The 24,526-nt window shown below is 45.0% G+C and overlaps 1 protein-coding gene across 10 annotated transcripts in view; it reads left to right on the top strand.

Moving 5' to 3' along the window:
- Positions 1 to 24,526, top strand: part of USP19 (ubiquitin specific peptidase 19) — a 471,392-nt gene that overhangs the window by 110,387 nt on the left and 336,479 nt on the right. For 6 of the 10 annotated variants that reach the window (XM_086939352.1, XM_086939350.1, XM_086939348.1 and 3 more), the window contains one exon: positions 15,308 to 15,805. In XM_086939352.1, coding sequence (XP_086795478.1) covers positions 15,308 to 15,805 — 498 coding nt within the window. The remainder of the gene's footprint in view (positions 1 to 15,307; positions 15,806 to 24,526) is intronic. The other 4 variants (XM_086939351.1, XM_086939349.1, XM_086939347.1 and 1 more) reach the window with 1 other exon arrangement.

The raw sequence follows: 24,526 nt of genomic DNA, 5'->3' as shown, positions 1-24,526 counted from the left end.
ACAAGCAACATGTCGCAAGGTACAAAATGCTGTTCGGCGAGTAATCAAAATCTGCTCTGATAAGGCTTTAAGAGTTACAGAAGCCGAATCTAGAATCTCAACTATAGAAGACGATTTTGCTGCTCAGAAATCTGAATTAAGCTCTATTAAAGCTCATCGCAATGACATTAGTTATAAACTGTCTGAGTTGGAAAATCAAGCTCGACGCAACAACCTGCGCATTTTAGGAATCCCAGAAAAAAAGGAAGAAGCGGACGTTCGGAAGTTTGTGTGTGAACTTTTTACCGAGGCATTTCCGGAACTGACTCTTTGGGACTGGTCTAGAGAGATATCAAGGGCACATAGATTCCCATTTACTGTGAGGAAACCCAGGCAAGGCGAATATCGTTCAAAAGCTATTCTTGTGCATTTTAGTAATTTTCTTGCAAGGGAAGCTGTCTTTGGGCTGGCAAGGCCTGATAAAAAAGGCTGGCGAAAGAATGTAATTTTTTCGTCAGACCTGATTTTTGCCAGGCAACTGTTACCAAATATTGGCATCTGCACCAGCTCATACCTGGGTTCCAGGAAAAAGGAGCAACAGTTTATCTCCAAAATCCTGCTAAACTTAAAGTTATAGCCAAAGGTCAGACAACGTTTTTCTTTTCCGAGATTGAGGCTAAAGTGTTCTTGATTTCTCTGTAATTAGTGTTGGGTCTTGTATCCAGCGATTGCGTTTCTTTTGTTCGTATATGATACTGTTTTAGGGAACAAAGCCTGCTTCTTGTATATACTAAGATTAGGTATTCTCTCTCCAACTCGGTAAGGGGGGGGGGCGGCATTCCATCTCTTTAGGTACTGATAGTCCTTATGTCTCATGTGTTGGGGAGGGTGGCAGGGGTGCTGGAAATGGGTCACTGGGTGGAGGATGAGGGAAATGTGTGTGGTTGTGGGTGGAGGGGGGGTGAAAAGTCAGCAATAGCCATGATGTGTGACAAAACTAGGTTTATGCTTTATTCAAAAATCGTTTTGCAGAGATGGGACAGGGGGAAAAATGGTAGGAATACCGATAATTATGTTCTGCCAGGCCGGGGAAACTTTTTCTGCTTCTTGTTGAGATATGGATAGAAAATTAAAGATATGCTCACTTAACATCTGTGGGCTTAATGATGTCAAGAAAAGGGAAATGTTAGCTAAAATAGTGCAGTTGTCATCAATTGATATATTATGTTTACAAGAGACCCATAAAGCATGGGGGAAGAGGGGATGTCTGAAGAATTTTGGGTTAGATTTGGTAGCTTGTTCCAAACAAACTGTGGTGAAGCGAGGGGTAGCTATTTTCATGAAACGGGATCTTGGCTTATGCTCTAGGCTTCTGGAAGACAAATTGGGCCGCTAGCAAATCGTTGAGATGAAGACAGGTCAACAAAGTTTTACGTTGTGTACAGTGTATGGTACAAATCTGGATGACTCAGAGCTCATGAGGTTTCTTAATACTGAATTGGCTCAGTGGCCTCAATAAGTGGTATTGTGTGATGATTTGAATATCCATCTCGAGGCTAACTTTGATATTAGAATGAACGCCCGGTATATGGGGAGAAAGCAGCGGGTATTTTCAGCTCTACGAGAATTAGTGATGGACCACGGGTTGTTTGATGTTTGGAATAGTGTACATGCAGAGCAGCCAGGATATACATTTTTTTCAGCCCCACACAGCAAATTTGTGCGGCTGGATTTTTTCACTTCATTACAATTTAGAGGGAAATTTAATTTGGAGATTTTACCTAAACTTATTTCTGATCACAATCCCATAATTTTCGAAGTCAAATTTGATTCCCAGATGAGAGAAGTTATCCGCTCTTGGTCTTTTTATAGAAGTCTGCTACTTGACGAAGAATATTGCCAATTTATGGCAAAGGTGCTTCAGGAGTTTTTTATATTTAATAAAGGGAAGGCCTCAATTAAAATAGTATGGGATACTCTCAAGGCCACTGTTAGGGGAGAAACTCTAAGCTATGCAAATATGCGGCATAAACAAACACGAGATAAATACATGAAGGATTGTGCAATGGTGATTCTAGCAGAACATAAGTTAGCAGAAGTAATTAGGCAAGGGCTTGATGAATCCATGGCTCAAAGAGAGCGTACAATCAAGAGAGCAGCAGTTTATGCTAATATGGCTGATCAATTGGCGAAAAAGTATTCCCAAAATTAAAAAAAGGCGTATGAATTTGGATAAAAAACTGGCAGAATTTTAGCAAAAAGACTAAGGCAAAAAGCAGTGGTTAGCGACATATCCAAGATTATCGACATAAACGGTGTACTTCAAGAAACTAAAGAGGGTGTTCTAGAAGCGTTTCAATGTTTTTACCAATCACTCTATAATGCTCCGATTGATGAGATAGGTGGTCCAAGATGTGGGGACTACCTGAAAGATTTAGAATCTATAGAACTCACATAAGTGCAAAGAACACTTTTGTCTGCACCTATAACGTGGGAAGAATGTGAGATTGCTATACTAGGTTTAGCTTCAGGTAAGGCTATGGGTCCTGACAGTATTCCTTTAGACTTCTACCGCACTTTTAGATATATTCTTAAAAAAGAGATGGTAGAAATCTGTCAACAATCCTTTATGGGTAACCCCCATGATTCCTGGTCGGAAGCTGTTATAGTAATTATTAAGAAAAAGGGTAAGTCAGAATTGGATATGGGGTCTTATAGACCAATTTCACTGCTTAATGCAGATAGTAAAATCTATTCTAAAATAATTGCTAATAGGTTAAATGATATAATGCCCAGTTTGGTCTTTAAAAGACAGCATGGGTTTATAAAGAGTCGAGACACAACAGACCATATTAAAATAATTATTTCCATGCTAGATTGGTTTCAAGCCACTAACTCCCCTGTAGCGATAGCCCTGTTAGATGCCGAAAAGGCATTTGACAGGGTTTCCAGGGGTTTCTATGGTCTGTCTTAATCTGCAAGGGTTTCCCAAGGAAATTTAGAATAGCAATTCAGGCTTTGTATGCCCAGCCTAAGGCCTCTATCCGCATCTCGGGTAGGCTTTCCAGAAACATAGAAATATCAAGGGGGGCGAGACAAGACTGTCCCTGTTCACCCTTGTTATTTGCGTTATACATTGAGCCCTTTTTAATTAGGCTAGAAGATAACATTGGAATAGAACCCGTCAGGATTCATAATGTAGCATACAAAGTGTTCGCATATGCGGACGACATTGCCATAGCTACGGCAGACATTAAGAATGCGATGCCCACGATCGTGGAAGCTGCAGATATATTTGGGATAAAGTCGGGGTACAAATTGAATGTAGCAAAGACACAGCTACTGCATTCAGAAGCTGGGGGTCCCAAATGGTATGGATCTGGATTCAAGTGCCATATATTCTGATAGATACATCTGCCCGCGGATTCTTCACCTTGTGAATATCCCCTTGCGTCAGCAACATTCAGAAATTCTTTCGTAGCTTCGCGCCGACGTGGGCGACTTGATAGAGGCACGGCATCGCGCGCGACTCCGCTGACCTCACCGACACCATATTAGGCCCACGCCGGCGTGATGACATCAGTTCCCTTTTTTCCGCGTCGTCGAAGCGAACGGTTTTCTAGGGATCGTCCGTAGCAATTGCTGTAACTTTGTTACTTTGAGATAATTGTGCTTCATTGTCTTCTCTCTCGAAATGTCTTTGAAGAAGACTGGGTTTAAGGCTTGTGGCGAGTGTGGGAAGACTATGTCCATTACGGATCCACATGAATGCTCCGTCCACGATGTCGAACACTGCCAGTCTTGTAAGAAGATGACACCTAAGGCCCTCCGGGAGAGAGAAACCAAGCTTCTCGTGGCTAAACTTGAAGGCAAGAAAGAGAAGAAAAGTTCGAGGTCGCAAACTTGGCGTTCGAGGTCAAGGTCTCGTTCGAGCTCGCACTCGTCCTCGGCCCATGCTTCATTGATCTTCAAAGAAGAAGCATAAGATGAGAGCCCATGAGTCCCGGCATCATTCAAGGAAGGACTCGGGTTCAAAGCCGAAGTCGCAGGTGAAGCTGGTTGAGAAGGTCGTAGTGTCTTCGGCTTCGGAAGAGCAGGACGCTGAGGGTGAATTGTCGCCTGCGAATTCGCCAGGTTCACAGAGGCAGGTAGCGAATCAATCTCCGGATCCGTCCCATCCTTCAGGTCGGGAGGATGAAGGTGAGGAGGAGGTGGTTGGTGAGGGAGAGGCTCCGTTGCCTGATTTCCATTGACTCTGTGCACCAGCCCAAAAAGGGAGGTTGACGTCGTATCGACTCCGCGCCCTCAAGAACAGCCAGGGGGTTTGTACCCGGCCTTCCCGGCTCCAGGTCAGGATCCGTCGCAGTTCCTGAACGCAATGTTTGGTATATATTCCAGGGCTATGTACCCCACTGGGGCTCCTGTTGGTCCCACGGGTCCGATGGCGTTTAGTTTGGGTGTTCCCCAGACCTATGCACCTGCGCCCTTTATGCCGGCTCCGGCGCCGCATTGGCATTTTCCGATGCCGCCTAGGCCTTCTACTCCGAAGCCTTTGACGCCGAAGCCGTCGACACGGTCCATCAACGCCGATTCTATCAGCTACGATGCCGAACCCTGATCGACCTCGTATGAAAATGCCTCGTCCGACGTCGGTATCTGCGCCAGCTCCGTCTGAGTCGACAGTTGATCCGTCGGCCTCGTATTTGAAGCACAGGTCGAGGCGTGAAGCCCAGAGGCTTTTGGAGGAAGAAAGGTTTCGAGAAGGAAATTTGGAGGAGGGTGAGCTACAGGAGTCTGAGGACCCATATGATGACCTAACTGTGGCTAGTGGCCTTGAACTGTCCCCTGAGTGGGATTTAGCTTTAGTGCCAGATGCACCCTCTAAGGATGTGGCTCCTTACCATGCTGTGATAAGGAAGGCGGCAAGTTTATTGAACATTACTCTGCCTACTGCTGAGTTTAAGTCGAATCTTCTTACAGAGGTCCTTCACTCATCTTCAGTGGTTGAACCAATTCCGCCGTTTAATGATGCACTGGCAGAGCCAATTTTAGATGTATGGAAGAAACCTTTGCCGGCTCCTGCAGTATCTAGGGCTGTTGCCAGGAGATACAGAGTTGCTCCAGATGACCCGGAATTATTGTCCACTCACCCTCTGCCTGAGAGTTTTGTGGTGCAGGCTGCCTGTTCCAAGAGGTCAACAGGAGCTTTCCCACAGGTACCTGCAGAAAAGGAGTCGAGAAAACAGGATCAGGCTGCTAAAAAGGTTTTCTCCTCTGCCAGCATGGCGTTGAAGTCCACAAATGCGACCTGCCTGATGGGGCGTTATATCCACGCCCTTATGGATACTGTGAAACAATTTGTGCCAAAGTTACCGGAAGATGATAGAAAGGACTTCCAGGAGGTAATCTCGGACACTCAGGCTGCAGCAAGGCAGGTAATCCAGAGTGGTTTGGACACAGTGGATTCTGTGGCAAGGATCATGGACTCTTCGGTGGCTACGAGGAGGGCTGCGTGGCTAAAATCTTCTGAGTTTTCCACGGATGTCCAGTCTGCATTAATGAATCTACCATTCGACGGATCTAGTCTGTTTGGCAAAAAGGCAGATGCTGCTTTAGAACGTTTTAAAGACAGCAGGGCGACAGCTAAGTCGTTTGGCCTTCAGACCAGGGTATCCTTTGGAAGACGCTTTAGAGGGTTTGGCGGATCTTCTTTTCATTCCGCAGCAGCCCCAGCAGTACAGAGGCAGACAGAGAGCACGCACCAGACGTCGTGAAGTCACCTCCTCCTCCTCCTCCTCCTCCCCTTCCCAGCCCCCTGCCAACGCAGCAAAGCAGCCCTAGATCCGCCATTACGGATCATGCGGGCCCAGTGGGGGGCCGGCTTACCCATTTCCTACGAGATTGGGAATTGATTACATCGGATCTTTGGGTTCTCAATCTCGTGGAGAATGGGTATGCTCTTCCCTTTCGGGAGTTTCCCCCAAATTACCCTCCTTGCCAGGGTTATTGTTCGGAGGACCACCTGCTTCTCTTGCAGGAAGAAGTCCTGGCGCTGTTCAGAAAAGGTGCGATAGAGGTGGTTCCAGAGCAGCAAAGTGGTCAGGGGTGCTACTCCCGATATTTTCTGATTCCCAAGAAGGATGCCAGGCTTCGGCCAATCCTGGATCTCAGGATCTTGAATTTGTATCTGAAGCAGGAGAAGTTAAAGATGCTCACCCTTGCTCAGGTTCTTCAGGCGCTGATGGAAGAAGACTGGATGGTGTCAATCGACTTACAAGATGCGTATTTTCATATTCCCATCTTGAAGTTGCACAGAAAGTATCTCCGTTTCACGGTTGGGTCTCAACACTACCAGTTTGCGGTCCTTCCGTTTGGCCTTACTACTGCGCCTCGAGTCTTTACCAAGGTGATAGCAGTGGTGGCAGCACATCTCAGGAGGTCGGGGATACCTGTATTCCCGTATCTGGACGACTGGCTGATCAAAGCAGAGTCGCCGGAGAAGGTGCTCCATAACCTGCAGGAGAAAACTCTGTTCTTGCACAGGTTGGGTTTTTCGGTAAATGTACCCAAATCTCACCTGGTGCCCTCCCAGCGCAACCTGTTCATAGGTGCGGTACTGGACACTACTGTATGTCGTGCATTCCCTCCTCCTCAAAGGATTTGCGACATACAGGAAATGATTCCTTTGTTTCACAATGGAGTGGTCGTTCCAGTCCTGAAGGTCCTTCGCTTGCTCGGTCTGATGGCTTCTTGCATTCTGCTGGTCAACCATGCACGCTGGCATATGAGAGCACTCCAGTGGTGCCTCCGCAGGCAGTGGTATCAACACAACGGGGATCTCAGGGAGTCAGTGAGGATCTCCAGAGAAACTGCAGCAGATCTGACTTGGTGGAGTGTGGAAGGCAATCTGTCACAAGGAAAGCCTTTTCATCTACCTCCATCGGTGGCCACGGTGATAACGGATGCATCCACTCTAGGGTGGGGTGCTCATCTGGGGGATCTGGAGATCAAGGGTCTTTGGTCTCCAGAGGAAAGGTTGCTTCACATCAACCTTCTAGAGTTGCGGGCAATACGTTTGGCACCAAGGCCTTCCTCCCTTCCCTTCGCAGTCCGTCAGTTCAGGTTCTGACGGACAACACGACCGCGATGTGGTATGTCAACAAGCAGGGAGGAGTGGGGTCACAGTGTCTCTGCAGAGAGGCTCTGCGTCTCTGGTCCTGGGTTCAGGACCATCAGATTTGTCTGATGGCAAGTCATCTGGCCGGAGTACTGGACGTACGTGCAGACACTCTGTCGGCAGTTCTCAGCCGACCACGAGTGGAGGCTCCATCCAGAGGTAGTTCGTTGGGTCTTTCGGACTTGGGGAACTACTCTGGTGGATCCATTTGCCACTCTCGAGAATGCTCACTGCCCGTTATTCTGCAGCCTCCAGTTTCCGATGCAGGGAACCTTGGGGGGCGCGTTTCAGTTGAGTCGGGAGTCACAGCTCCTTTACGCGTTTCCCCCATACCCTTTATTTCCTCGGGTTCTGAGGAAGGTTCGCCAAGACCGGGCCCAAGTTATATTGATCGCCCCCAGATTGACAAAAAAGGGTGTGGTACACAGATCTTCTCCACCTCTCCTTGTGCTCGCCGCTCCGTCTCCCTCACAGGGCAGATCTCCTCTCCCAGATGGAGGGGCAGGTTCTACTCCCCCACCTCCAGACCTTACACCTTCATGCCTGGAGATTGAACGGGGCAACCTGAGTTCTTTTTCTCTCCCACACAATGTGGTGGATGTCATTTTGTCAGCCAGGCTTGACTCCACTAAGTCCATTTATTCCTATAGATGGACTAAGTTCGTTGTTTGGTGTGGGGAGAAGTCCATTGACCCTTTAAGGGCTCGTTTGTCCAATATTCTTCAATTTGCTCTCTCCTTGGCCCAGCAGGGTTTTGCGGTGGCAACTATTAAGGGTTATTTATCGGCCTTATCGGCTTTTCTTTGTTTGCCAGACCAGCCCTCTTTGTTTAAGTCACCTATTGTTTTACGGTTCATCAAGGGCCTTACCAATAAATTTCCACCAACTCCTTTTATTGTGCCTCAGTGCGACTTGAACCTTGTACTTACTTTACTGATGGGTTCGCCTTTCGAGCCATTACACAAGTGTCCCTTGAGGCTTTTGTCTTTTAAGACTGTTTTTCTGTGGGCAATTACCTCGGCAAGGACGGTAAGTGAGCTTCAAGCTCTTAGTTCAAAGCCCCCGTTTTTATCCATTCATGCTGATCGGATGGTTCTCAGGACCAGGGCTGCTTTTCTGCCAAAGGTGGTAACTCCTTTCCACCTGGGGCAGTCCGTTACCCTCCCTACCTTTTATCCTCCCCCTCACCCTTCCAAGGAGGATGAGTCTTCACCGCCTTGACCCTAAGAGGGCGGTGAGCTTTTACCTGGACAGAACAAGTGAGTTCAGGTCAGATGACCAGCTGTTTGTCGGATTTGCTGGCTGCAGGAAGGGGAAGGCAGTGCACAAGTGCACGCTATCAAGATGGATAATTTTATGCATCAAGATCTGCTACTCCCTGGCGGGTAAGGAACCTCCAGAGGGTATAAGGGCTCATTCAACTAGAGCTAATTCTGCAACATCTGCATTGGCTAGAGGTATGCCTGTAGAGGACATTTGCAGGGCCGCGACTTGGGCCTCCTTCCTCACTTTCGCGAAGCATTACTGCTTGGATTCCGAAGTGAGGGGGGACGGCCGCTTTGCACGCTCTGTCCTCCAAGATTTCTTGGTATAGCGGAGTGGACACCCTCCTCCGGGAGTGGGGACTGCTGTGGGAATCTATTCACAAGGTGAGGAATCCACTGCCAGGCGTATCTATCAGTCTATCAGAAGAACAAGTTACTTACCTTCGGTAACGCTTTTTCTGGTATATAAAATATCTGCCTGTGGATTCCTCACTGACACACCCGCCTCCCCGTTGTCCACTCTTCTATACCAGAGTAATTGTTAAGTATTTTATATATGTGTATGTGTATATATATATGTATATATATATATATATATATTATTTTCAATGGAAATGTTTAATTTTAAATGTTTTCCTTCATTGGCTTCACACTGTGTGTGTGTTTTATCATGACATTTGTGTACTGTGTATACTGTGTATATATATATATATATATCTTCTGTCATCGTTCCGTCCGTGTGCCTCGTAGGCACGGAAAAAAGGGTGGAACTGATGCCATCACGCCGGCGTGGGCCTAATATGGTATCGGTGACGTCAGCGGAGTCGCGCGCGATGCCGTGCCTCTATGACGTTGCCCACGTCGGCGCGAAGCTACGAAAGAATTTCCGAATGTTGCTGACGCAAGGGGATATTCACAAGGTGAGGAATTCACAGGCAGATATTGTATCTACCAGAAAAAGCGTTACCAAAGGTAAGTAACTTGTTCTTTAGGAATTAAAATTTCTCCAAAAATAACGAGATTGTTCGCTTAAATTTTGACCCAATTTTGGGTTCAGCAAAGAAGACCTTATAGCGGCTAAATAATCTTCATTTTTTTCTTTATACGGGCGTAGAAATGTTTTAAAAATGCTCATATTCCCAAAATGTCTATTTATTTCGTATGATTCCCTTACTTGTCCCGGCGGCTGTTTTTGCACAAATTGATAGAATGTGTGGTAGATTTTTGTGGAACTTTCGTAGGACCAGGCGGGCCATAAAATGGTGCATATTACCTAGCGGCAGAGGAGGTTGGGGATCCCTAGTTTTCGTTTATATTATTGGGTTGCTCTACTGCAACATATGGGGGTCCTGTTGCTACCAGATGTTGACAGGGAGGAGGCATTTAGCCCTTCAATATACGAGATGGTAATGGGTAGGGAGGCCCGACAATGTCTAGTACGCATAATCAAACCTAGCTACTACAAAAAGACCAAATTTAAAATTATTATGACGGCCTTTGACATTTGGCGTAAGATAAAAAAGAGAATTGGCTTACAATTGAATTTGAGTTATTATACTCCCTTAAGTAATTGTCCTTTACTTCCAGACCTCTTTAGAGACCAAGTAATGACTAGATGGAATCAGGGAGGTATACGTCACTTGGGGGATTTAATTCAAGGGGGTCAGGTCGTTTTTTTCATGTTTGCAACAAAAATATAATATAGCACAAACAGAGTTTTTTAAATATCTACAGGTTCGGAGTTTTGTTGAACAGAAAATATCTCAAAACCAGCTCATTATAAATAAAGCCAACATTTTGGAAGCTGGTTGCCTAAGATCAAGAATTGGTCCTATCTATCAACTAATGATTAATAATTTAGATGATGATATGTTTGTTTGGGAGGAAAAATGGCAAGGTAGATTAGTGGTGGAAAAAATTGATATGGAAAGAATAATTGAAGTGTCTATTAAAGTTCTATTTAGTGGGTCGTTGATATTAAACTCAAGTGTTGATTTCATACGTACGCTGATACTTGATATGCAAATAAAAAAAGTGATGCAATAAAGCACAACTTCTTTTGAAGACCCTCTTGTCCCTTTATCACTCTGTAGGTCATTCTATGAAGTTATAAATAAACATGAACTGTCTAGAATGCTTAGTTATGCAGAGTCTTATTAATAGCTCATAAAGCTCAGATATTTCGTTTAATCCTGACACGGCCGTGTCGAATTTGACTATAAGTAGAGCTTCTCTTTTGGGCAATTTTTGTTCTCTGTCACCTCCACGAAGATCCAACTCAACAGTCGAAATCACAGTCCATTGTAAATCTTTTTCTATGTGTGAATTCCTGATCCAATGGTTAACTAGGGAAGCTGTTTCCACTTTCTTCCTAATCCGTGACTTGTGTTGTCTTATCCTTGGACGTATTTCTTGGCTTGTTTTTCCGATATATAGTAGTCTACAGGGACATGTTATTCCATATATCACAAATTTTGTTTTACAATTGGAAAACGTTTCATGCGTCCAATGTATTCCTCGGTGACTGAATAGAGAGCCCTCAACTGTGGTCTCACAGCACATGCATGTGCCGCATTTGTGATGGCCTTTTACCGGTGTCAATCCCATTAATTGTCCTAATGTGGCTTTAGGTTCCTTTTTCAATGCTGCCCTTACAACGTAGTTCGAGATGCTACTCTCTTTCTTAAAAGCAAATAAAGGAGTTGATTTGAACTAGTCATCGAGTTTTTTGAGGAGGTGCCAATTTTGATTAATTGTTTTTTTCAATGAATTAGAATCCGGGCAAAGAGTGGTGACACAAACTTGTTGTGTCATTGATGGTTTCCTTTTTTTCTTTCCAGAAGTGTCTCACGTGGAGCCCACCAGGCCCTCTTCATAGCCGTTTTTACCAGTTGGTCAGTATGGTTACAACAGATACTCTCATCTCTGATTTGGTCTCCACTCTCATCAGCTTTTCAGAGATTTGCCTACTAGTAATTAAAAGCTTCCCATTAATTTTTCCTTTTGTACTTTAATAAGCAATTAATAGTTCATCATCATAATTCATACTGTCAGTCACAAAGTCATTGGCCTGTGGGTTACAAAGCATGTGGGCGGCGTTTTCCTTTAACATTATTTTAGCAGTCGAGCTATCCTGCTTACCGTTTCATTATGAAATCTGATTGACAGACCGGTGATTCATCCTTAACTGAAAATAGCATATGGGTGGGCAGACCCAGCTAACTGCAACGCACAGTCTTGTTTTTCGTTCCCTTGCTTCTACTCCCACTTACTGAATTCTACAGTTGGCAATTATCTGTAGTTTTGTTGCAAAAGGTTTTTCTTGTATTTTAAAAGAATACTTTTATGAAAGCCATCATTGTGGAACAGTGCAAAATGACAGAAGTATTCTAAAGTGTGTGTGTGTGTGTGTGTGTGTGTGTGTTTTTGTGTGTGTTTTTGTGCCATTACTATAGCTCGAACGTAGGCAAGAGGCAGTCGAGTACAGTACATGGTTAAAGGCAAGTATAAAGTCAGAGAGTGATAGGAGGAAGCTGGGTTGTGTGCCGTTAATGCATTGTGATGTATTGCAGAGTCTTCAACTCTTTCCTAAATTGGCACAGCATTTGGATGGCCCTGAGGAATGCGGTGTTTTGTTTCAGATCCTAAGTGCAAAGATTGAAATGGCTCCTGTCTTCTTTTTTTTCTATTTCACACTTAATAGTCTGCAGTCTCATGGTGTCCTGGCTACAGGTGTGCCAAGATTATCCAATGATGTGAGCTTGTCTACAAGATAAGCAAGGGTTCGCCCCGTGATGACTTTGCAAATGATGCAGTTGTTTTTGAAGATGGTCGGGCCAGCAAGGGAAGCCAATGGAGTTGCATCAGGATGGGGATGATGTGGTCATATTTCCTCTAGCCATGGATGAGATGTGCTCCTGCATTTAGGATAATTGTGGGATGCCAGTGTGCAGTCTAGGAGGCCACGGAGTAGGGCATTGCTACCATTTTGTTGTGAGTATGAGGGCTTGAACAGCAGTTCTGAAGGTGCTTTCTAGAAGAAATAATTTGACCTTGTTTAGAAAAGTGAGCTTGGTAGTAGGCCGTTTTTCTTTTTTTTCCTTGGCAATGTGTTCCTTGAGTATGAGGTTGGTGTTCAGGGTGAATCCAAGTGATTCAGCATTAGATGAAAGTTTGGATTTTAAGCTGTCCAGGTTCATGTCATTGATACAGGCTTGCACTTTATTGTGTTTGTTGTTCTTGGGAAATAACAGGAATTCTGTCTTGATTTGGCTGAACTTGTGGTGGACGCTGGACCTCCAGGTCTGGATTATGTGCAAGTAGTGTTTGAGGTATTGGATGTGTGAAGCTGAGGAAACTTTAAAGTAGAGTTGTGTTTTATCAGCATAATGCTGAAAAAGGATCTGCAGAAAGCCGCGGGCCTGATTCCTGCAAGTTTACTTATGTGGTCTGCTTAGTATTATCAACTTCTTCAGGTTGTCCTTGGCAGTGTTGCAGATAATCTGTTGTTCTGCTGGCTTAGCATTGTTAAGAACATCACAGAAGGGAATGACTGGATCTCAGGTTCTGGTGCTGGGCATGCAGGTCTTCTGTGCACCAGTCTGTCTACCTCCTTCTTCAGCATGACTCCTCCACCAAAGTCTTGTCCTCGGTTCTAAGGGTATGTTCCTTCCCTCTCAAAGGTAAGCAGCCACTGATTATACCTTTGGTACATGTCTTCTCTATACAGGTCTGCAAAGCTTCGTAAAAGAAATGAAAACACTGAATAAGTACAAGGCCAGCTTGTGTGCTGTCCTGGGGCAGTCAACCCAAAGGTAACTACTGCCTTTCTGGTAGCGGTGGTTGAATTTGACCACACATCCCAAAAAAAAGATATAAGTCTATACAATACTCAACCAAACACACGTATAACTGAGTTCAGAAGTAATAGGATGCTACACAGGCCTCACTCTTACTACAAGCTGAGTGCTAATAGAGTGTAAATCCACAAAATCTGATTATTCATGATCACTAATTAATTAACGGATGTCAGCAGCAGTTTAAACACTATTTCTGCTTGCGGGCTGGCTTTCACCAGTATTGTCCTTCACCTCCCGATCCGAGTGTTTAATTTTACTATTTGTCAAAAGCCCAAACGGCATTTCATCTTGTGAATAGCAAGAAGAAAAAGTGTGTGAAAGGCCAGAAAGTACCTCATGTAAACATCACCAAGGGAGCTGCTGGTTGGTACTCACCAGTTTGCCCACGCCATCATCATTGGTAACTTTCAGAACAAAAAAAAAGGAAAGCGTCCAGATTTTAAGACGTGAAGAAAAGAAAGAAGTGGTGTGTCATTCTATACCAACTGGACCCCGTGTGGAAAGAAAGAAATTTGCTTCTCCAAGCTAAAAATGAGGTGTACTTCACTTGCAAACGAACATCCTTTATTGGGTGCCGTGAGTACTCGCAGATTAAAAGAACAGCATGTATTTGACCATTTCAATTAGGAAAGACCGACATGTTTTGTTAATCTATTTGCGGCAACTTAATAATGGCTCGGCGACCAGTCTTCACCTCACTGGTATTTCAAGCTTAGTCTTTTTGGTGATTGAGAAATGATAAAAGAAAAATAGTGCCAACCATTGAGAACACATAAAAATCATTGACTTACAGCTTCACCAGAAGGTCAAGGCATGCAAGACTGTGAAGGTAACATATTTACCAGGTGATTGCTGTCATCTCTCGTACCCGCCCACACCTTTTGGCCACGAATCCCCTGAAGATAATCAAGGTCGCCGCACATCAACCTGTAGTTGTATATATGTATGTCTTAGTAAGTACACACTGTTCTACTCATGTGGCTGTACCCTACAAGCCACATTGTTGTTCACAACCCTGCTCTCTCATCCATACATTTAACTATGTGATCCCAATGTTTCAGCTTCTGTCCTGGTTATCAGTGCAGATGACCCTGAGATCGTTGGCCCGCTGCATTCTTTCCTCCTGCTGGTCAAACATGCTAATGTCATATGCAGGCTCTGCAGTGAGACCTGAAGTCCTAGTGGGCATAGCACCAGACAAATTCATTAGTCAACATCCAGATTTTAGAGGAGACTGTAAAAGACCTGCAGGGGTGGCTGCTGGGTCAGTGGCAGACCCCTCTCCTTTCCCCACCCAGATGTGACAGTGGTAACAGATGTATCACTTCTCGGTCGAGGAGGCCGTCTAGCAGAGGTGGAGATCAGAGAGCTCTGGTCTCTGGTGGAAGCTTGACTTCACATAATTGTGTTTATTTTTAAGCCCTTAAAGATGCTCTCACTAGTTCTTATTTTACAGACTTTTGGGTCTGCTATGTCTGTGGCATAGTTTTCCAGCGCCGCTGTGTAGTTAAGTGATCAAAATGTAAATTATATGAACGGTCCATTCGCTATGTTTGTAAAATGACTTGCAGGCACATCTAAGACAACTTTGAGGTACAGAGTTTTTTTTCTTTAAGCTGGAGTGATACGATGAGGAGTCAGATTTCCAGACCAATTATGACACTTTGACTAAATAACCTTAGTGTGGTCTCCTACCACTGAGCATTTGAGTGTTTTTTAAAATATTATGTATATCATTGTTGCCACTCTGTCTTTGAAAACCCACAATTTGTTTTTGAAAACTACCTACAGCTGTTCCAGTTTATCTCCCTGGCTTGCATAGTAGGCTGAACTTAAGCACCTATAAAACATAACAGACTGTGAACTAATGTAAAACATAAAATAATTTCTATTTGAGGCTTCTGTGATATTCTTTTAGCTATATTGTAAATACGCCACTGAAGTTTCTTGTGGTTGACATTCATTTGTTGTTGTGGATTAAGTGATGTGGTCTGTGTTCTAATTCTATATTTGTACTTTTTATCCAGCAGAAAAAGAAAAAGGAAGTTTCAAAACAACCGATCAAGGGACATGTACATAAGGAAAATGGAAAGGAAACCTCTTCCGAACACATGGTCTTGAGTGAGGAGCTAGGAACTTTACCATCTCTGGTAGCCACTTCATCTCGAAGGACGAAGCAAGATAAGAACCTCAAACGTGGGCATGCTCGGAAAGAGGCTTCAGGGGATGCAGTGGGACTCCCTGTCCTACAGCAACAGACTAACACAGAGTCAGTAATACCCACTGGTCTTGCTGCGAAGCGGTCATTGCTTCCCACGTCGGTTAGCAGAGACGAGGCGCCTGGTTCCGGGAGCATGAAGCCCATGTGCTCAGAGGAGCCCTTCAGCGGTCATAGCGGAAAAGATGGAGGCAAGCTGAATGACAGGATCACTCCAGCAGAAGCAGCTGTTCCTGAAATAGCCAGCTGTGTTTCTAGTGGCTTGGAATTGCGGTCTGGTCAAACAACAGAGGTTTCAAAAGAGGAAGTGAGTGGTTTCATGTTTTACGATGAGGATTTCCCGTTTTTGGTGTGTTTTCGTGAATTGCAGTGGGCATTAACCATTGTTTTCAGAATTTACAAAAAAATGGTAATAAGTAGTTGTCCATTTTGGAGCCAAACATTTTAGTGGAGGCAGTTTTTTTCCATCACCTTTTTTTATTGTAGTAGGACCATGTCGAGCATTAGGGGATGAGCAAAGATAGAAGATTCACATGCTTATTTTTGCACATTGGAAAATGTGTGTGTGTGTGTGTGTGTGTGTGTGTGTGTGTGTGTGTGTGTGTGCGCGTCTATCACTGAAAAGCGCACATACACACGTCCAGTAACAAGGCTGCATTGGAGGAACATCCTTTAGCAATAGATAAAACTGCTGTGATGCATAAAGAGCCTCCCAGATATTAACAGTTTTCAAAAAAATTAAAGTGTCATTCAGCTGAGCACTCCTCCCCAACCACTCCCTCCTACATGCTCCATGTCCTACTCGGATGTTGTACATTTAGAAAGTGTTTGTCAAGGAAATGTTAAAAAAGAAGAAAGAAAAGCCTTTGTGTTAGGTGAGTACACACATCCAATGACCACCCTCTCTGGGTTTGCGTTGTTGTCTTGGTTTAGTGGCCTCAGATTTTTATGGGAATTACTTAAACATTAATCAGCACTCTTCTCAACCAACTTGAAATATCAAAATGCACGCTTCCCACAAAGCATTTCTATTTAGAGTCCCATTTTCATCTGTTGTGATGCTACAAAGGACAATGTTAGCAGCAGTGAGGGGCCAAAAACAGCAAGAGCTCGGCTTCCTAGGCCACAGAGTACTTGATGAAGTTTGCGCCCTCATGCAAAGAAGTAGGCCTACGGAAACCCCAGACTCGCCACGGATAGCTCCCCTTGTGGTGGGAAACAGTGATAACATCTGGAGTGCATTGTATACTCATTGTACCCTAAAGTAAGTATGTAAGGTCACCAAGGGGTACCCGCTCTAGTGCATACCCCTCGTGCTCTTATATACTTACGTAAGGACACCAAGGGGTATGGAGTACACTCCAGTGCAGTGGATACCCGCCGGTGCTGTTAAATGCTTATGTAAGTACACCGAGGGTTATGCAGTGCAGTACAGCACATACCTCTGGTTGCCCTTCCATAAGTATGTAAGGGCACCGAAGGGTATCCACTCTAGTGCATACCTCTTGGTGCTCTTATATACTTTTGTAAGGACGCCAAGCGTATGGAGTGCACTCCAGTACAGTGGATACCCCTTGCTGCCCTTGCATAGATATGTAAGGTCGCAGAGGGGTACCCACTCTAGTGCATACCCCTCAGTGCTCTTGTATACCATTGTATGGGCACCAAGGGGTATGTGCACTGCAGTGGTACTTAAGGAAGAGAGAGCAATCCCTCTGTTGAAAATCGGCAGTGGTTTTTAAAAACAGATGGACTGCGCCCTCTCCGCTTTGTTCAAGTTCCATTACAGTGCTGACTTAATTTCACCGGCGGAACGGCAGAAGTAATGAGGAATCTTCTTAACAGGAGTAACCCAGAATTACTAAATTTCTTCAATTCTGCTGGCAGAATTAAAAATTCCACTCACCTCTACATACTTAATCTTTTCTCCAACATATATTTAGCTGAAAAACGCTCTTTGCCTGTTTTAAAAACAAGAACCTGCTTAAGGCTGCATTTTTAGAATTTCAGAAGATGCTGGCCTTCCAGTCATGCAGGGTGTAGGGTTACTGAGATTGTCAGTCTTTTTCAACTCCTTGAAAGGATCAGCCAAATACTGCTGTCCTTTATGGCTAATTCCTACTGACAACTAACATTTTTTACTCTCCTTTTGGCTTCACTTGAGGTATTTTGCCATAAGTCAGAATTGTCCTGCCTTTGTGGTATTCGCCACTTTTTCTGCATCTTGAAATGTTTCTCTCCCCATCTCTTCCAATAAGCAGCCATGTTAGCCTTTTAGCATGTTTGCTTTATTATGGGTGGATGTCCTGGAAAGAAGCAAATGACACTTTTGTCATCTGTCTTTTAGATTCTTTAGCTATCATGATGTGAAAAGTGTTTCACCTGTGCTGCTGTCAGTAATTCTGTTCGGGCTCCACATCTGCCACTTCCTCCTCCCCTCCCTGAAGATAAGACGGGAAGGTGCACACAGAACTGTTCATTAGAATTGATATATTCTATTAGTAGCCACCGAGCTAGAAGGCAGCAGGGCACTTTGTAGGGTGATAGGGAAGCATACAATCAACCAGTGATGGGAGAGGTAGCTGGATTTTGGGAGCTCGGGTGTGCTATTCACTGCATTGTGATGCAGTGTTCCTGAAAGAGTTGCGTCTTTAACTTTCCTAAAGTGAAGCAACATCGAGGCTGTCTTGATGTTTGTGTATAGATGAAGAAGACCTTCTGTCTTATTATTTCTCTTTTATACTTCTTCGTCTCCAGTCTGATGGTGGCTTTGCTGAAAGTGTGGCGATAGCCACCAGAGATGCTGAGCTTGTGTGCAGAATAAGCAGATGTGCTGGTTGTGATGTCTTTGTAAATGATTTTGATGATAGTTTGGGACAGCAAGGGAAGTCGGTATAGTCCCATCGGAATGGAGATGATATCATATTTCTTCAGGACCTGGATGATAGGTGCTTTCTCCTGTCGAATGACCTTAAATTGGGGTGTAGCAGAGGGCAGTGTGGAACGTGGAAGACAATGAAGCAGGGTATTTCCTCCTTCCAGATACAAGAGTGTAAGAGCTTGAATGCAGTCCTAAAGTCACATTCTGGAAGAAATGGTTTTTGGTTCTTAAGAAGAGAGAACTGGTACTAGGCTGACATTTTTTGGGGCAGCAATGTGTTGTTTGATGGTGCAATTGGTGTCCTGAGTGAATCGAAATGACTTAGCTTTGAGTGAAAGTTGGAATTCGAAGCTGTCATGGTTTTTGTCACTTAGCCAGGTTGGTACTATTTTTCATTTGCTGTTCCTGGCAAATGACAGAATTTCTCTCTTGACGGTGTTGAACTTGAGGTTTGTGCTAGGCTTCCTAGTCTGGATGACTTGCAGACCATGTTTGTGGCAGTGGATGTCTGGAGTGAAGAAAAATACTTTAAAGTAGAGCTGCGTGTCATCTGTATATTGGTGAATTTGGATGCTGTTGGCTGTGAGTAGAGCCCCAAGAAGGTTCCATGTAGCGTTTGACGATCACATGGGGCAGTATGAAACTCTGGGTGACTTGGCAGGGGATGGAGATGTTTTTGAGGCTGGTGATTCCCATGTGAACAATCTGGTATCTGCTGGAAAGAAATGAGGAGAACCACTGAAGGACATTGGCATTTAATCCAACTTGCGATTCCAGGGTGTGACTAAAGATGGGACGGCTGACTGTCTTTGCAGGAGAAGCAGCAGGAGGGGCACTTTCTGCATTAGAGTATTAATTTAAGAGATCTTGCAGATCCATCTCTCACACCTCTTTATTAGACATGAGCACGCATTATGCGGCAATTCACCTCATTGAATACTTCTAGTGGGTGACAATGCAATTTTTCATGACCTGAAACAGAGCAGCTAGAAGGCTTATTAACATTGAAGGTTTGTGCTAGATATCCCACATTTTTGGCCAAACCAGAGGCTAGACCCCTAGTTGCTCTGATTCCCATGTTGCTGGAAGCCATGATGCACACATGCCAGATCAACGACATATATGAAAACAGGAATGTTATGAAGAGAAGAAATATAGACTCTCAGATTATGATCTTTTCTTCATGTGGAATATGCTGCCTCCTGAACTTTTTGTGGAGTCTACAGTGAGAAAGTTACAATACATCGAGCTCCACCTTCTCTACTTTACTAAAAAGGAAAAGGAATAGATGGATGCAAGTAAGACCGTTTGATCGACTTAAGCTTTGTCATTGAGAGGTTCTAATTTGTCTGGGGTACTGCAGTAGAGCTCTGTGGAACCATTTAGATCAATATTTTACTGGTTTGCCGACAGATGTTGGAGAGGAATTCAAAACGGCCTGTAAGAAGAAATATCTTCTCATCAAACACTCCGTACAGCCCAGTATTGGGCTGACCTGCTGCCTATGACACATGTCATGGTCTTCCTTTGAGGCGCTCCTCGGGTGCAATGCAACAGAAGATTCGTCATCTGTCTTTATCTGGGCACTCATTTCAGTTCTCATGGGGGCGATGAAATAAAACACAATGTTACAAAATCTTAGGCATTTAAGTTGACAGTCTGGAGAAAAGAATAGCATTCTGTACGGTAAAGTTAGATGGTTATGTCAAGGACAACAATGCTTCCACTTACTCTTTTGGAAAAGGTAACCGCTGCAGTATTTCAGCAGGATAACAAAATCCAGAGAGGGACAGGCTCTGAACAGCATCTGAGGCTGCGGTAAAAGGCTTCATCCACCAGACAATGATACCCTCGCTGTGTCACCGACTTCCAGCGCTCTAATTTGGGATGGGGTTATTTCCAACTGCTTGTACTCCATCCGTTTGCCCTCATGGCAGATAACAGTATAGTTGAGTGCTCGTTATAGTCTAGAGAGGTTATAAAATGAGATACCACTCTTCTCCATCTTCTATTCCTTCGAGTGAGTCGTAGTTGTACCATCTCATGTGTTTGTTTCAGGTGGTCCAGAATCTTTTACTCAGAATGACAGTCAGAAAGGTTCCCAGACTGCGGAAGAACAAGGGCATGTACTCCTGTTTTATTGTTAAGGGAGAAAGCTCCAATTGTTGACTATATTTATAAATTCAGATTTGAAACTCGCAAGCAGATGTGTAAACAAGGAAGACTGCAGCCGATGTTCCTGCACCAGGGAGACTGAATGGCCTTAGATGGGCGAGGCTGCAATATCCAAATGTTGCCAATTGTGTGTTTTAAAAACCGTTTTAAAATTCATTTTTCAAATAGTGTTTCCGGGCTCCACGAGGCATGCTAAAGTATATGATTGGCTGGAGTATGGACTATATCTAATGACTTGGACGAGCTAATAAAGTGACAAGTTTTTTCCTATTGATTACTGTGTTACAATATTTCCTATTGAATGTTTTACCTATGCTATTGTTATACTGTGTATGTGATCAAGGGCTTCTCAAGCCCGAAACGCTTCATCCTGTTGAACTTTGCAACAAGAAAATAAACGAAAACATCTTGCCAAATCTCCGTGTGTGGTCTGTTCTCCTTCGCCGGCGTATCGTAGCTGGAAGTGGTTTGGAGAGTGTATATGTGTGTATATATATATATATATATAATCTATCCGTGGGACTCCCACTTCGACGACGGGGAATGATTCAAGCTTGTCAATCTATGAAAGAAACCAATACAGGAGAACCACAGTTTACAGGTAAGTAACTTATGTTCTTCTTTCTTTTGTTGTGTAGTTCTGATATGCAGTTATTGTGTGAATTTTGGTCAGTGAAGGTGAAGAGACACTTGTCAGCACATTAATTGGATCTGATATTTGGCAGTGGTCAGGATCAGTGGTTTTTATAGTTCTGTTTGGAATTTGTATTTAAAAATAGCCAATTAAAAGAAAAAAGTGCTACTAGGAGGTTAATATTATTCTTGTGAATCAGTTTGAAAGGACAAAAGTAAAGAACTAAAGGGCAATGCAGTGTTCTGACAAACTCCACTTTCCACCGTTGTGTGAGTACTTTAGGCAGGCCGGATTGTATGATAGCCTTGCACTCTGTACTTAATCCCACAGGAGTGGTATGTGATAAAAATGGATAGTATGTCTGTTTGGAAATGCTGACGAGTTTAACAGTGTCCATTCTTGAATCAAAACGAACACAAACAAATTTAAGATTTCTCAGAGAAAAAAATGTAAAAGACACCGCAAAGGGACTGGTGAAATATAAAAAAAGCACCTGTCCTTGATGGAGTTCCGAAGCTACTGGATTTCCTAGGGGTGCAGTTGTGAGAGTGCCATCTTTCTTGCATGGGTGTGCCCCCACTTTTTTTCTGATTGCTGATTTGCGTTGACTGGGTGTGCCCTGGGTTCCTGCCAACCAGGTACCAAGGGTCTGTGTTCCTTCCCTAAAACTGTGTTGAAACTAAAACCCAATTGGCATCTCTGGCCACCTGTCTGCCCCTAGTAAATGGTACCATAGGTACCCAGGCATGGTGACCAGGGAAGACTCCTGAGGGCTGCAGAACTTATGGTGCCACCCTTAGGGGCCCTGTACACTGGCACCCACACACTGCCTTTGCAGGCTGAGCGTCTAGGTACAGACCCAAACAAAGAGTCTAAATGTCATACATCCTTGTGTGCCATGCCCACAGAACCCACTGCCCTGGCATACTTCAGTCACCCCTCTAGTTGGGTGCCTTATGCCAGAGTTGTGGGCAGCGGTGCATGAGCCCTGTGCTCCTACAGTACCCAGGGCCATTCCTGGGCACTGTAAGTGCAGTGATGCCATTAAGAGTGTATGGTGCTGGGAGGTCGTCATCACGAACTCCACAGCACCATAATAGCTACACTGAAGACTGACAAGTTTGGTACCAAACTTCTCAGCACATTAAACCTGCACTGATGCCAGTGTGGGATTTAATGTAAAACGCACCAGAGGGCATCTTAGAGATGCCCCCTGAAAACCTGACCTAGAATCCACGTCTGGGCTCAGTGGCTGCAGAGGCTGCCACACAGCAGACCTGTTGCTGGACCCTCGGGTAGGAGAGCCCCCGCTCTCCTGGGCCTGCAACAATGCACATCCCGGGCAAGGTGCTAGGTCTCCTCCCCCAGGATGGGCAGGGGGAAGCTTCAAAGGCATGCCACCTCTGTGAGCTTCCCCAGACCATTTGCTGTACCCAGCAACCAGCCCCCCACCAGTCCTGACCCCCACTCTGGCAGGAAGACTGGCGGGAAAATGACGTCCGGAACGGGGTGTGCCAGCCTGTGCCAACCCCACCCCTCAGGTGGAGTAGGCGAGGTGAAGCACGACCCCGGCCATCTTGAAGATGGGGATCCCTGCCCAATCACAGCTAGGCTCCTGCCCCCCTCCCACAGGAGAGGAGCAGGTTAGGGGGTGTATCCACCCCAGGACAGGGACCTATTGGTCCCTGTCCTTGCCCTACCTGTAACGCTCCTAAATTCAGTATTTCGGAGCTCCCTGAACCTTCCTTCCTCAGATACCGGAAGAAAAAAGAAGAAAGAAGATCAAGAGGAAGAAGACCCGCCGTGCAGCTGCTAACAGGACGACAACCACCGACTTGGACCCAGCCCTACCGGTCTGTCGATCCTGGAACCTGCTCCTGCCTAACCTCCCAGCGATTCCTGCGGACAGCAACCTCTGGACACCCAGAGGACCTGCCTGCCTGGACCGTCCTAAAGACTGGGACTCCCATCAGCAGAGGCTCTGCTGCAAAAACCCACCTAGTGCCAGCCAGGAAGCTCCTGACCAGTCCACTCTGCACCCGCCGAGCCCGGGCCGTGCCCAACCGAACCAAGACCAGGAGGACGTCCCCCCGGCGACTGAGACCCGGAGTCCAGTGCCCAAGACCCTCTTCGACGAACCAGACGACTCCTGTAGACTCAGAACCAGGGGCCACCCCAACCGCGACCAGCTGAGGGTAAGCTTTTCCGACACCCAAAGACACCCCTGCACCCGGCGCCCGACAGCCCCCTGTGCCTCCCTTTGGGTTACCTACCTGTGCTCCAAGATCCCACCTTGCCTCTCGAAGTGCTGGTTGCCCCTGGAGAGTCTCCGTCCCGAGCCTGCAGCCTTCCCTTTTGACCTTTCCCATTGGATAACATTGAGCTCCTGATGGCTCAAAAGAACCCTGCACCCAGCCGCCCGAGGACTGCTGGCTGTTCCGCCTTTGTCCTATCCTACTTCCCCCTTTGTCCTATCCTACTTCCCCCTTTGCCCTGAGCAAGTGACTAGGAGCCCAGCTCCCACAGCCGCGTGGCCTGCTAGCCAGCAGCCACCAACCGGAGGCCCCCTTTCCCTTATTGAATAAACATTGGGCCTAACTACCTCTGCACCCGGCTACCCCTGTGCCGCTGGGGGTGAACTAACTTTACTTACCTGACACTGGGGGACCCCTGAGTTTATGCCCAGAACCCTGACTTCACCAGCCAAGTACTCACCTGGAAGCCAATAACTCACTTACCTGCCATTGGATAACATTGACTGGTTTGACTCGAAAAATCTAAGTGTGAAGTTTTGGAAACTAAAAATATTCATATAAAATCACCCGAATTCCTCACCTGTGGAGAAGCCGGTACTGTACCTTGTAACTCAGTTCTGAACCGCAAAAGTAATCCTTACCGGGGTTACTAGTAATCTACATTTTCTCCATAGGAATCTATTTGTCTGCTTTTCTATTTTCTACTTTTGAAAACTTGAAATATTCTTTAAAAATCATACGAAATACTGAAATGCAATTACTTACCTGTTTTAAGTTGAGACTCCAGTACTGGACACAGGAGCCTGGTACTGGATTACAAAAGTAACAAGATCATACTTTACATGCAATCTGAATTTTCTCCCATTGGATAACATTACCAGATTTTCATTGAAAAGTTTCTAAGTGTGAACTTTTAAAACAGCTTTATATTACTGAAAAATCACTACTGTACCTAAAACGATTTTACTAGATTGGTTTCAGCTTGGACCCCAGGACTGAATTAGGATCCAGTCCTGAAACTACCAAAGTAATCTATAAAGTAATCTACTGTACTTATATGATGAAAACCCATTGAGCTCAATG

The sequence above is a fragment of the Lissotriton vulgaris genome, chromosome 9, assembly GCF_964263255.1.
Source record: "Lissotriton vulgaris chromosome 9, aLisVul1.2, whole genome shotgun sequence".
NCBI classification, from domain to species: Eukaryota; Metazoa; Chordata; class Amphibia; order Caudata; family Salamandridae; genus Lissotriton; species Lissotriton vulgaris.
The sequence above is the reverse complement of the archived record's forward strand: the minus strand, read 5'-3'. Positions and strand labels throughout refer to the sequence as shown.